Genomic DNA, 12990 nt, shown 5'->3' on the forward strand with positions numbered 1-12990 from the left:
AGTCCATTTTAATTCCCCAGTGGTTTATAATTTAAAACATTTTAGGGGGATTAGAGATTCAGCTCAGTGATGTGCAAAGCCCTGGGTTCAAGTCCCAGCACCAAAAGGAAAAAAATTTCAAATAGAAAATTTAATTCTTCTTTTCATTTGGCAAAAAGTCATTAGAATAAATTAATTTCTAAAAGAAACAAGGAAATAGATAATGCTAATATTTGGTCAGCAAAAACTTAGCCAGCAGACATAATAAAAATTTAAAAATAAAGAGAATTTAGCAGAAAGCCAGAGACACAACTACATGATATTTAAAAGCCTCTTGTAAGGCATGACTGCTTCCCAAAGCAAGTGTACTCAGCGATAGAAATCGTGGTCCTAAACCAGTAAGTAACTAAAGTAGGGGTGCTGATCATAAACACTAAAACTGAAGTTTAATCCATGGTGCAAGTGACACCAAAATACTAAGTTTTCTCTGTATTTGTATCTACTTATCCAGCCAATAAGGTCTTCAGACACAAAATATTGATTTGATATAATGTGGGTCAAATAAATTGTAGTCTGCTTCCCCAGTTCCATTTTGCTTTAATGAAAATTATCCAATACCTGTTCAAAAACCTTTGAGTCTGTTTTGTCTTAAGGATAAAATTTCAAAATTAGAAGAGATTAAGAGAGAACACCAATCAATGAAATGCTATTTGGAATATGTGAATTTAGAATAATCCTCAAATCTGATATCCACAATACATGATGGAATAGACAAGAAATTTTTCATGAATTTGATCACTCACATAGGCAGTTCTACTTTGAAAACAGTATTCCTTCAAGGATTACGAATAAAATAATGTTTTAGGACACAATTGAATTTGAAATAGGTAATGTTTTGAATAGATTTTTGAGTTTTATTGAAATCTTACATGAACAAGAAATTGGAAATACAATCACATCAAAGAACAAATTGTCACGGCTTTGACGTTTAAGCCAAACAAATTTTGTAGGGCAGATTTCAAAAAGGTGTGAAGTTATAACAATTTAAAAACACAGTTAACCTGCTTCTAGGAATGCAAAACATACAGTCATAGGTTATTTTCAATACAAGGAAACTTAAATCTGTTTGCTTTAATTTCTTAAAACTACTAAGACAAAGCACTAGCTTGTACTTTTATTTACAGCATACTTCATACTCCTATGTAATCTATTCCAAATCCAAAAACGGAACTGTCCAAACCAAAGGTTCTGCAAAATCATGATTTAACAGTTTGTTCTGAAGCTAAAATGAAGCCTGGAACGATAAAAGCATGTGACCCCAGAATAAGGGAACTCTGCAAGCCCAATAATGTCCAAGAGCATTTAGAAAAGAAGAAAAATAAAAAGACTTGAGTATATACACAATAGTGATTTCTTCAGCTGAATACAAATGGCAGCAAACTGCTACTTAAAGATGAAACAGTTAAGCCAATTTTGTTTTGAAGAATGTAGATCTAGAGCCAATCGTATCTTGCCAGTATCGTTTTCAAGCCCTCACTTGTCTATTTCCACTGTTGCCCATAAGTATCCTGATAAAATTCTTGGTTGTCATTATTGTAACCATAGTTACCGGAATAGTCACCACCTTGCTGAAGTGGCTGCTGAGCGATGGGTTGGGAACCCCAGTTCTGTTGGTTGTTGGTCTGACGACGTTTGGAATCAGGCTGGTTGTACCCATCTGCCTTTCTCTTGCCTCCTACATTGCCCCCTCGATTGCCCCGAGCTCCACGAGAACCACGGCCTCTCTGCTGTTGTGCAGGACCCCCTCTGCCACCCCTTGAGCCTCTTGGTGGTCCCAAAGGTGCCCCCCTCTGTGAATAGCCAGCTCTACCTCTTGGAGGTGGTGCTCCCCGCCCCCTTGGTGGTGGTGGAGCACCTCTCCCTCCCCTTCCTCCTCCTCTTCCTCTTACTGCATAGCCATCATCATAGCCGTAGTAGGGATCTTCATAGCCTCCACGATAGTCGTGATAATCATAACCATAGTAATCATCATAGTAGTCTTCATAGCCATAATAATCTGGAGGGTAGCCATATCCACCTCTCCCTCCACCACGACCTCGACCTCTCATTGGAGGTGGCATTCGGGGAGGAGGGTGATAATAATAATCTTCATACCTAGCAATGGAGGGAAGGGAGAAAAGGAACAAGTTAGTTTACTTCAACGTTCATACTGCCTTTATTATCTGAGCTTGTTACCACCATATTCTCTGTTCAAATAGTAAAATATAAACTCACGCAGTGCTTCTGGAGGCCTGTCTAGCAGCTTGGCGCTCTTTCCTTTTCTTGTCTGGTGGCTTAGCTAAGACAATTTCAATTTCTTCCCCTTCTATTTCTTTTCCATTCATTTCATCCATAGCCTAAATTACAAAAGTTTATTGTATAAGAAACAGTATTTTAAAATGTAATATATATAGGGAACTTAAGAAATGGCTCAGTGGGTAAGGTTTGAGAACTCTGGGCTAAATTTTAAGCACCAATATGGAATCTCTATCACCAGTTCTAAACAATGTGGCACCCCTTTCTAGTTTCCGTGGATGCTATACATGTATGTCATGCAGAGACATACATACAAGCAAAATACCTATACACTAAAAATGTTTTTAAATCTTCAAAAGGCATAAACTTCTCACTGCCTCCACAAAACATTTTACTTAGTAAACATTTAAGTTGCAAGAGCAGTCTAGCCAAAAATAACTTTCCTTCAACTTATGCTTTACACAAATTATTATTGAGAACAAAAAGCAATATTCTAATATTATATTTTAGGAGGTGAAAGAATCTGGAAAGATGGATCAGCAGTAAAGAGTACTTGCTGCTCTTGCAGAGGACCCAGATTTGATTCCCAGCACCAACATGGTAGCTCCAACCATCCCTAACTCCAGTTCCAGAGGATTTGATGCTCTCTTCTGAACTCTGAGGGCACCAGGTACACATGTAGAACATATACACACGAGTGGATGAAACACCCATACACATAAAATAAACAATAGGTTTTCTTTAAAAAAAAAAAAAAAAGCTGCATTTATCCAAACTCCTTAATTCCAAATAATTCTTTTTTTTTAATTGCTTATTTTTATTTTATTGTTATTGGTGTTTGGCCTGTATGAGGGTGTCAAAATTCCTTTAGCTGGAGTTACAGACAGCTGTGAGCTGTCATGTGGGTGCTGGGAATCGAACCTGAGTCCTCTGAAAGAACAGACAATATTCTTAATAATAGCTAAGCCATCTCTCCAGCCCCCAAATAATTCATTCTTGAAGCAATTCACACCCAGGGAAAATGCTAGTATCAGTACACATCAAACAAAAACTAACTCTTCAGATCTCAATAAAGATGTGGTATTTAACATTCAAGTCTTGGACAGACGTTTCATGGATGGGAAATGAAAAGATTATCTGTAAAATTTAGCAAGACACTAAGTCTAATTTTCCCTCACATCTAACACAGGACTTACTGTGCCTAAACCAAATGTAAGAGCCTTAAGCAACCACCAAGAAAGCAAAAACCATTGCTTGTTCTTTCTCTCTCTCCTTCCCTCTCCTCCAAAACCATTGCTTCTTCTTTTTCCTCCCTCCCTCCCACTCAACCCCCCCCTCAGGGTTTCTCTGTGCAGCTCCTGTTCTGGAACTCACTCTGTAATCCAGGATGGCCTTGAATTTACACGGATTTAATACTAGCCTACCCAGTGCTAGTATTAAAGGCATGAGTCACCATCTCCATCTGCCATTTCATTATTTAAAGACAGAGTTTCTCTATCTAGCCTGGAACTATGTATACCAGGCTAGCCACGAACTCAAGAGAAATTCACCTTCTTTTTTTTTTTTTGGTTTTTCGAGACAGGGTTTCTCTGTGGTTTTGGAGCCTGTCCTAGAACTAGCTCTTGTAGACCAGGCTGGTCTCAAACTCACAGAGATCCGCCTGCCTCTGCCTCCCAAGTGCTGGGATTAAAGGCGTGCTCCACCACCGCCCGGCAAATTCACCTTCTTTTGACTATCAAATGCTCAGAAAACCACATTTATTTTTTAAATTGCTGGATATCAAACCCAGAGCCTTGCACATGCTAGGCAGAACTCTACCAATAAGCTACAGGACTGCTTCAATTAAAGCAATTTTTATCTTCCTGCTTCGGGGCTTGTAGCTAAGGGGTAAAACTCATGCCTAAATGTGAGTCTGATGTCCACCAGCACAGCACAAACACAAATATTGTTAACGTCTATAAACAAGAGAATGAAACACCTATCTTCTATCTGCCCTGACCATCCAGAATTCTTCCCAGTTCCTAGATTAGAAATTTTTTTAATTTCACAGGCTTCTTTAACGAATTATCCTACCAGGTCTTATATATATTTTGAGTTCTTGCAAATATTTCCTACTAACTCACCCAATTATTTAGTACCAAATCAAAAGCAACATTCATAAAGTATTATATAAATTTATCAAGCATGTTCTTTACCATTAGAAATTTAAGAAGCCAAACATTAGAAAACTACTGAACACTAACTATGATTTTTTTTTTTTTTTTTTTTTTTGATTTTTCGAGACAGGGTTTCTCCGTAGCTTTTTGGTTCCTGTCCTGGAACTAGCTCTTGTAGACCAGGCTGGCCTCGAACTCACAGAGATCCGCCTGCCTCTGCCTCCCAAGTGCTGGGATTAAAGGCGTGCGCCACCACCGCCCGGCTAACTATGAATTTTATAATCAACATTTCAACAGACTCCAGCAGAAAGCAAAGTGATTAATGCTATACTAGAACTAGAACTCAGAGACAGAGCTAAGGTCTAATGCTTGGGGTGCGATGTTTGATCATCAGTACTATAAAAATAAGAAGAAAGCACACAAACAAAGCCCTGTAGTAGTCAATGATTCTGTAAGTCCTACTTCAAAGCAGCAGCCTAGGAGGAAAATGTTCAAATCAGAAATTAATAGCAAACCACTGTGCTATGTCAGCATATGTTAATCAACTGTCTAGAAAGAGGGAATCTCAACTGAGAAAATGTTCTCACCAGATTAGCCTGTGGGTAAATCTGTGAAGCATTTTCCTATGAGATAGTCCAGTTCCCTGTGGAAGATGCTACTCCTGGCCTGGTGGTCCTAGGTACTATAAGAAAGCAGCAAAGCAGGCTGCCAGGTGGTGGTGGCCCACACCTTTAATCTCAGTACTGGGGGGAGGGGGGAGGGCGATGCAGAAGTAGGCAGATCCCTTTAAGTTGAACTCAAAGGCCAGGCTGGTTGACAGAGTGAGCTCCAGGACAACCCGAGGTACAGAGAGACCCTGTCTCAAAAACCAACAAAAAGAAAGAAAGAAAAAGAAAAGAATAAAGAGAAAAAGAGGGAGAGAGAAAAAAAGAGCAGGCTGAGCAAGCCAATAAGCAGCAATCTTCCACTTGAGTTCCTGCCCTGATGTCCCCGGATGATGAACTACAAGTTTAAAATGATATAATCCCTTTCTTCCCTCAGTTGCTTTTGGTATGCTGTTATATCACAGCAACAGAAACCCTAACTAAGACAACCACCAACAGAGAATTTGGAAAAAAAACAATGTTTGGGTTACTTAGTATTTTGGACCCATTTGCCTGATCATATTAAAACAAACAAACAATCAAAGAAAAGATTACAGAAGTAGTTTTGATTTTCCTGCTAAGGAAAAAGACGAGAATAAGAAAATGAAGGTTTCACCCATTAAGAGCTGGGGCTGTGGTGTATGCCTTTGATCCCAGCACTTGGGAGTGCAGAGGCAGGTGTGTACCCCTCTGTGAGTTCAAAGCTGATTTGTTCTACATGGTGAGTTCCAGGTCTTCCAGGGCTACACAGAGAAACCCTAGCTCAAAAAACAAAACAAATATAAATACAACAGAAATGAAGAGTTAACTTAACTGATATTACACAGTATATCATACTTTTCGAGACAGGGTCTCTCTGTGTAGCTCTGGCTGTTCATGGAACTTGCTTCTGTAGACCAGGATGACTCAAACTCGGAGATCCAACTGCCTGTCTCCCAAGTGCTGGGATTAAAGTGTAACCACCTGGTTACACTATTAGTTATTTTTAAAAGTTCAGAGTTTGGCTAAATTGTGAAGACTGTAACTGGGTGTGGCTCAGAGGAAAAGCACTTGCCTCATGTATGAGGCTCTGGGTTCAGACTGCAGTAACAAACACACAACCACTCAACATACAAACTCCAACATACAAACACCAACTTTATTTCCACTTTAAAAAGTTACTTTATGGGGCTGGAGAGATGGCTCAGTGGTTAAGAGCATTGCCTGCTCTTCCAAAGGTCCTGAGTTCAATTCCCAGCAACCACATGGTGGCTCACAACCATCTGTAAAGAGGTCTGGCGCCCTCTTCTGGCCTTCAGGCATACACACAGACAGAATATTGTATACATAATAAATAAATATTTAAAAAAAAACAAAACAAAACAAAAAAAAAAAAAGAAAAAGTTACTTTATGGGGCTGTGCAGCTGGCTCAGGTTAGGAGAGTATAATGTTCTTCCAGAGGAACCAAGTTTGGTTCCCTCACTGGGTAGTTCACAACCACCTGTAACTCCAGCTCCAGTGAACTCAGCACCCTCTTCTGGACTTCTCTGAGCATCTGTATACTCACATTTGCACATGCCCTCAACACAGATATACCCTTATAAATTTATTAACTAATAACTTAAAATCTTAGCCAGGCAGTGGTGGAGCATGTCTTTAATCCCAGCACTGGGGAGGCAGAGGCAGGTGGATCTCTGCGAGTTCAAGGACAGCCTGGTCTACAGAGCTAGTTCTAGAACAGTCAGAAACCTTGTGAACCACATAGAGAAACCTTGTGCCTTTGAAAGAAAAAAAATATGTAAGTATTTTATGTGTCTACCAATTTTGAAAACAAATAGTTAAAAAAGGAAGAAAAAAAAAAAAACAAGATCAGCAAAGCTCCTACCTTGACCGCAGCTCCTCTGTCTTCAAAATGAACAAACGCATAATCTTTCAACTTCTTCACTCTCTCCAGTTTCCCAAATTCAGAAAATGACTTTTCTAATATTTCTTCAGTCACCGTAGTAGCCAAGTTTCTCACAAATAAAACTTTCACCTAACAACAATAAATACACAAAATTGGCACTCCTAAATTTTAGTTTAAACCTTAAAATACTACTTCTGTATTCATGGCATAGGCTTTAGGTTTTTCAACTCTAAAGTACCAAGTCTAAAAGTACAGTCATAGAAAGTCTGAGAAACATTAAGAAATGATTTTTGCATTAGCTACCACTTTACTAAAGCTTTTTAAAAAGCAACCAAGTTATACAAACTTCTCATCAAAATAGTCATCACTGAGCAAAATCTATTAGGCACCAACACATAATTATTACTAATTCGCAAATTTATCGTAATTTCTAAGTACCCCTCAAAACAAGTTTATCCATTTGACTCCTAAAGCTGTTGATATTCATTTAAAATCTATTCAAGAAAAGACTTACTTGGGCTTAGGAGAAAGAACGAAATCTAGAAACAAACTACAAAGCTTAAATCATTTAGAGTAGAGTAGCATTAATGGAGAAAAAAAAAGTCTATATTACACACCATATACCAAGATAAACAGATCAGAAGTGTAAAATAGTAATGTGGGGGTTGTATATCAGAGGTAACCAAAAGGGGATTGCTTTATAAAGTATTGGTGTCAGGGAAGGGGGAAATAATACAATCTCAAAAATTAAGTTTTAAAAGTCACATGGTGTGGAGCAGCCTTTTATGACTTAAAATCTAGAACCCAAATGAAGGAATGATACTAACTACTGAGAACAGGGTTATACGGCAAAGCCATCATAAACAAAGTCAGAAGACAGATGATTAAAATGAAAAAGAAATCTACAACTTACATCACAGAGACATCAAAGCATCAGAAAATAAGAAAAAGCTCAACAAATGAACAGAAAAATAAGTAAAATTCATGACATGATTGATAAAGAAATACATGTTAACTCCTTATATATTAAACACTCAAACACAAAGTTAGTAAAAGAAACAAACCACCTACAGCACTAAACAAAAAATATAAGTTTGAAGCCGGGCGGTGGTGGCGCACGCCTTTAATCCCAGCACTTGGGAGGCAGAGGCAGGCGGATCTCAGTGAGTTCGAGACCAGCCTGGTCTATAAGAGCTAGTTCCAGGACAGGCTCCAAAACCACAGAGAAACCCTGTCTCGAAAAACAAAACAAAACAAAACAAAACAAAAAAAAAATATATATATATATAAGTTTGATCATATACTATTTTGTCAGGTATGAGGGACACCTGCTACAGAGGAAAGCATGAGACTATCTTAATAATTACATTTACCCTTTAGATTCTAATTTTCCCCTAAGTATCTATCCTACAATATATTTGCCCTATATCAACACACACGGTACATTCTTACTATACTTATAACAGAAGATCAGAAACAATCCAATGTCTACCTACAGCTGAGTATACTATGGATATTAAAAACTAAGACGCGCATCGGGAGGCAGAGGCAGGCGATCTCTTTGAGTTCCAGGCCAGCCTGGTCTACAAAAGCTAGTTCCAGGAAAGGCTCCAAAATTACAGAGAAACCCTGTCTCGAAAAACCAAAAAAAAAAAAAAAAAAAAAAAAATTACAGAGAAATCCTGTGTATGTGGGGGGGGGGCACGCTATTATGAGCTGATAAGAGTCAGGATATATGGGGTGCTAAGAGACATTCTTTCCCTACTCATCACATCTCTGAAGCAGAGCTATAACTCTATAACTTGCAGTCAACAGATGAATAACCACCATGCTAATTTAACTAGCAGCATCATGTAACTTTTTAGTGTTACACATAATAATGCTGTATCTTCCCAGGGCTGATCACACAGAATGGTGAATAAAGCAAATACGGATTAATAAACACAAAAGGCTGCCTACAGTCACTCATTTGAGAATTAAATAAAACATATACTTTTATTTGCCTATAGTTGTCTAAGTAAATGCTAAGAGTAATCTATCGATTATTAAAACTAGGTAGGTACCTTATAGAAATCATAGCAGACATGATGGTAGGTGCGAACTTGTTTATACTTTTCTGTGTGATTTTTTTAATCTTGAATTAGGAAACTAATTCAAACAAAATAAAAAACTGAGCATACCCACTAAAACTGTTGCCTCAGATAAAGGGTTCTGTGATTCAGAAAGATTTGAGCCCAGGCATAGGAGCATGTGTCTTAATCACATCACTTGCAGGGTGGGGACAGTGCAGAGAGGTGTGAGTTAATCTGTGTTTGAGGCCAGCCCGGTCTACTTGAGTTCTAGGACAGCCAAGGCTATGTAAAGAGACCCTATCTAAACAAACAAACAAACAAACAAATAAAAAACAGTCAAAAAACAACAACAGATTTGGAAAGATTAGATTAATTCAAAGAGGAAAAAATTTTCATACTTTTTACCTCTCTACCTTTGCCTTTACATTTGTCATACTTTCAGACTGAGCTCTAGCCTCTAGACTAGACAGGCTTCCACTGGCTTTTGAAAAGAAAAAAAAAAAAAAAAGCTACTCCTTGGACTTGGACTGAAGTGTAAACTAACTTAGTGGCAGAGTGCTTGCCTCACTCTTAATGAAGCTACATGTATGAGGCTGTAGGTCTGGTCTGCAGCACATAAACAAGCTTGGAATTGCACTTAAAAACTGTTCGACAGAGTTCTAAAGTATATTTCATTTGTATAGATAGCACTTGCTAAGCACTGTGAAAATATAGCTTAAATACTAAATTAAACATATTCAGTAAGAAAAAGGGTACCTGTAAGAGTTACATTTAGGTTTCAGTTGACTATAAAGCTGACCCACCTTGCCAAAAAGGTTAAGTTGTGAGACTAGTGAGTAAAAGAGCTTTACCAAAGCACATAAGCTTTAAGTTAGAAAGGAAGCAAGATCTCGATTTGACTCAATTCCAAGTTAACAGAGGCTTCCTTACCACTCTGAAGCCTTTTCATTTTTCACAAATTTTGGGAGGTTTCTTTTGTTTAAGACAGGGTCTCAAAACTACCTATGTGGCCAACAACAGCCTAAGCTTCTTACCTTAATAGCTTTACCAACCAAGTATACTACTACCATACCCACTTTTATTTGGTATCGGGGGTGGAGCCCAGGGCTTCTAAACCCTATTTTGAACCAGAAGACAACAGTTATAAGGTTAAAATCTCACCATTTTCTGGTGGGTGGTGGGGTCGGAGGGTTTATTTTGAACTTCCAATTGGAAGTTTAGCAGGATTCAGTGTAAAACAAAATTACTAGTTCTGTCTTGAGATCTCTGAGAAATTTTAGTATTCCCAATGCATAATACACATTTTTTTAGATATTTTTATTTTTAAAAAAACAGAAGAGGATATGCTTTGTGTGTATAGGTAGCTACAGTGTAGTTTAAGACATTTATCCAACCCAAATAAAACACAAGTCATCCAAGATTCAGTAGTTAGCACAAAGCCACAATATACTAGAAGAAACAACAAAGACTGAAATTAAGCAAGAGGAAGTAAGGAAGGCAGGCAGGCCTGACAGGCAGGAGGATGGACATTTGACCGGACAATCAGGACTATTTTAGATTCCTACTCCATTTCCTGGATACTCATCTACTCAAGGAATGTAAGACAAAAAACATGAAGCAGAACTCTTGAGAACCTCTCTGGATCACCTCTGCTCAACCCCTCAACAATTTTTGCATACAAAGATACTACACCATACTAACATAGACCAGAGTCTACAAACTAGACAGAGGGGAACATCTGCCTCTTTAAAATCTGGAATAATTAGGGGGGGGGGGGCTCAAAACAAAAAAAAAAATTCATTCATGAATATCCAAACACATTATAGTCAGTGATAAAGTTGCCCCTGAGGAAAGAGCCATAACTGAAATACACAAACTCACTGTAAGCAGCAGATGAATGCCCTTCAGTCCCAAGAGTCATCCAAAAATTATAGTCTAAGAACCAGGACCCCCAAGCAAAGATCTGACAATGAGGAAATTGAGACTGGCTCTTTGTAGGATCTGTCGAGTCTATCTTGCCACGATTAGATATCAACAAGCATCTTTTGTCTTTTTTCATGGGGGGGGGGACTGGATATATTAAAATAAATTAACTATAAATATAAATAAGGCACAATTCACATTAATGTAACAAAAGTCATAGCGTGAGCTGGTTCGTGCCTATGTGTCTATACTACCAGCACTCAGAAGTCTGGGCAAGAGGACTGAGTTAGAAGCTGACCTGAGAGGGGCTGGAGTGATAGCTCAGTGGTTAAGAGCACTGGCTGCTCTTCCAGAGGACCTGGCAGCTCATGGCTGACTGTAACCCCAAATGCAGGGGATATAACACACACACACACACACACACACACACACACACACACGCAGGCAAAATGCCAATGCACATAAGAAAAAAAAGCTGACCTGGGCTACACAGTAAGTTCCAGGTCAGTCTGAGCTAAATAGGGAAATTGTACAAAAAAGGAAAAAAAAACTACTTTTGGCCAATGTATTGCTATTTTTCATGGTGCTAACATTAAATAAATGCTCAGTGTATATGAAATACTTGTTTGAAGAAACTGGACTTCAGTTCTTTTGACATATCTGATCTGGAGGAAGCTAACCAGAAGCTAAGTAAGACAGGCTTTTGTCTTAGACAAACTTTTTGCTTTTCTAAACAATTACAGTAAAGAGCAATTTGTATTTACTTTCACATGCACAAAGTTTGAGCTTTGACTATGAAACTAAAATGGTAACCTACTCCCAGCCCCAAGCAGCTGTATTTACCTTAGCCATGACTTCTGGATCTGGTTCTTCCACAGGGTCAGCCCATTCAACTGTAACTACATTTCCCCACACTTTTACTTTTCCACTCATCAGCCGGCGTCTGGCTTGTGCTGCTGACTTGTGATCCTCATATTCAAGGAAGCAGAACCCCCGATTCTTCTTTTTGTCATCGGGTTGATGATAGAGAATAACGTCCACCAAACCCTCTGTTAAACCAACAGCCAGATATATAAGCCAAAAGCATCCACCACACGTCTAGCGATTAGGCAGACCTAAATCCACTTGCCAATGAGCAAAAAAAAAAAAAATTGAAGCCTCACAGTAGTAAACATTAGATCAGCATTATTCGATGCAGGGTTCGGGACAGTATTACGTATTCTCTATTAACTTTATAGTTATTAAAGTAGATTCAACTACTATGAAGTTATGCAATTAATGATAAAACATGACTTCATAATTTATAAAGGCACTATCAGGACCTCAAGACTCCAATTACTCACATAAATGCAAGAGAACTAACTTTCAACAACTAATCAGACAAAAAGCAAACAAAACATAAGAAACTTTCTTGTACCCAACCAAATAGCTACTATTTTTATCATGAAAAAAGATGATCAGCAATTATCTGTGTCTACTCCCTCTAAGCTTAGTCCTTTCCTTTGCTGTCTAGGTCATATGACCTAGCCAAGTACTTTATACACCCTTATAAACAAATGTTTCAATTTTTTTCTAGATTAGATTTCTCTGAGACCAAGGTGGATGAGCTGCTTAAAATGTCTTGGACAAATTTCACGTGTCCAAACAGCACACCTACACCGAAAATCTATTTTCCCTACCTAATAAACGATCATCCATTATCAGCTAAGTCCTCAAGTCAGTAAAAAAATAATACTCATCCCCTTTATTTCATCTCTACGATCCAAATCCATCACATTTATTTTCTCCCACCTCACTACTGCCCTGGTCCACGCTTCTCTCTAACATACTACTAATCCTGCTAAGCTCTAAGCCCTTATCCACAGTACAATAGAAAAAGCACTCTGCAAAGATGAAACATCTGTTATTCCATGCATAAAACCTCCAAACACCTTTTCATTCCGTATGCAATAAAATTCCATGCATAAGACTTTCAAATACCTTTTTATTATGTATACAATAAAATACAAACTTCTTACATGGTCTAATAGAATCC

General features: G+C 38.2%; 1 protein-coding gene across 4 annotated transcripts in view; it reads right to left on the reverse strand.

Annotated features, from left to right (window-relative positions):
• Positions 1 to 430: 430 nt before the first annotated feature.
• Hnrnpr (heterogeneous nuclear ribonucleoprotein R) overlaps positions 431 to 12990 on the reverse strand; it is a 35825-nt gene continuing 23265 nt past the window's right edge. For 3 of the 4 annotated variants that reach the window (XM_057783819.1, XM_057783820.1, XM_057783823.1), the window contains 4 exons: positions 11799 to 12004; positions 6940 to 7089; positions 2254 to 2375; positions 431 to 2133 (listed from right to left, as the gene is read on the reverse strand). In XM_057783819.1, coding sequence (XP_057639802.1) covers positions 1521 to 2133; positions 2254 to 2375; positions 6940 to 7089; positions 11799 to 12004 — 1091 coding nt within the window. In that variant the 3' untranslated portion in view covers positions 431 to 1520. The remainder of the gene's footprint in view (positions 2134 to 2253; positions 2376 to 6939; positions 7090 to 11798; positions 12005 to 12990) is intronic. The other variant, XM_057783821.1, reaches the window with a different exon arrangement.

Source organism: Chionomys nivalis, chromosome 11, assembly GCF_950005125.1.
Source record: "Chionomys nivalis chromosome 11, mChiNiv1.1, whole genome shotgun sequence".
In the NCBI taxonomy this organism is placed as follows: domain Eukaryota; kingdom Metazoa; phylum Chordata; class Mammalia; order Rodentia; family Cricetidae; genus Chionomys; species Chionomys nivalis.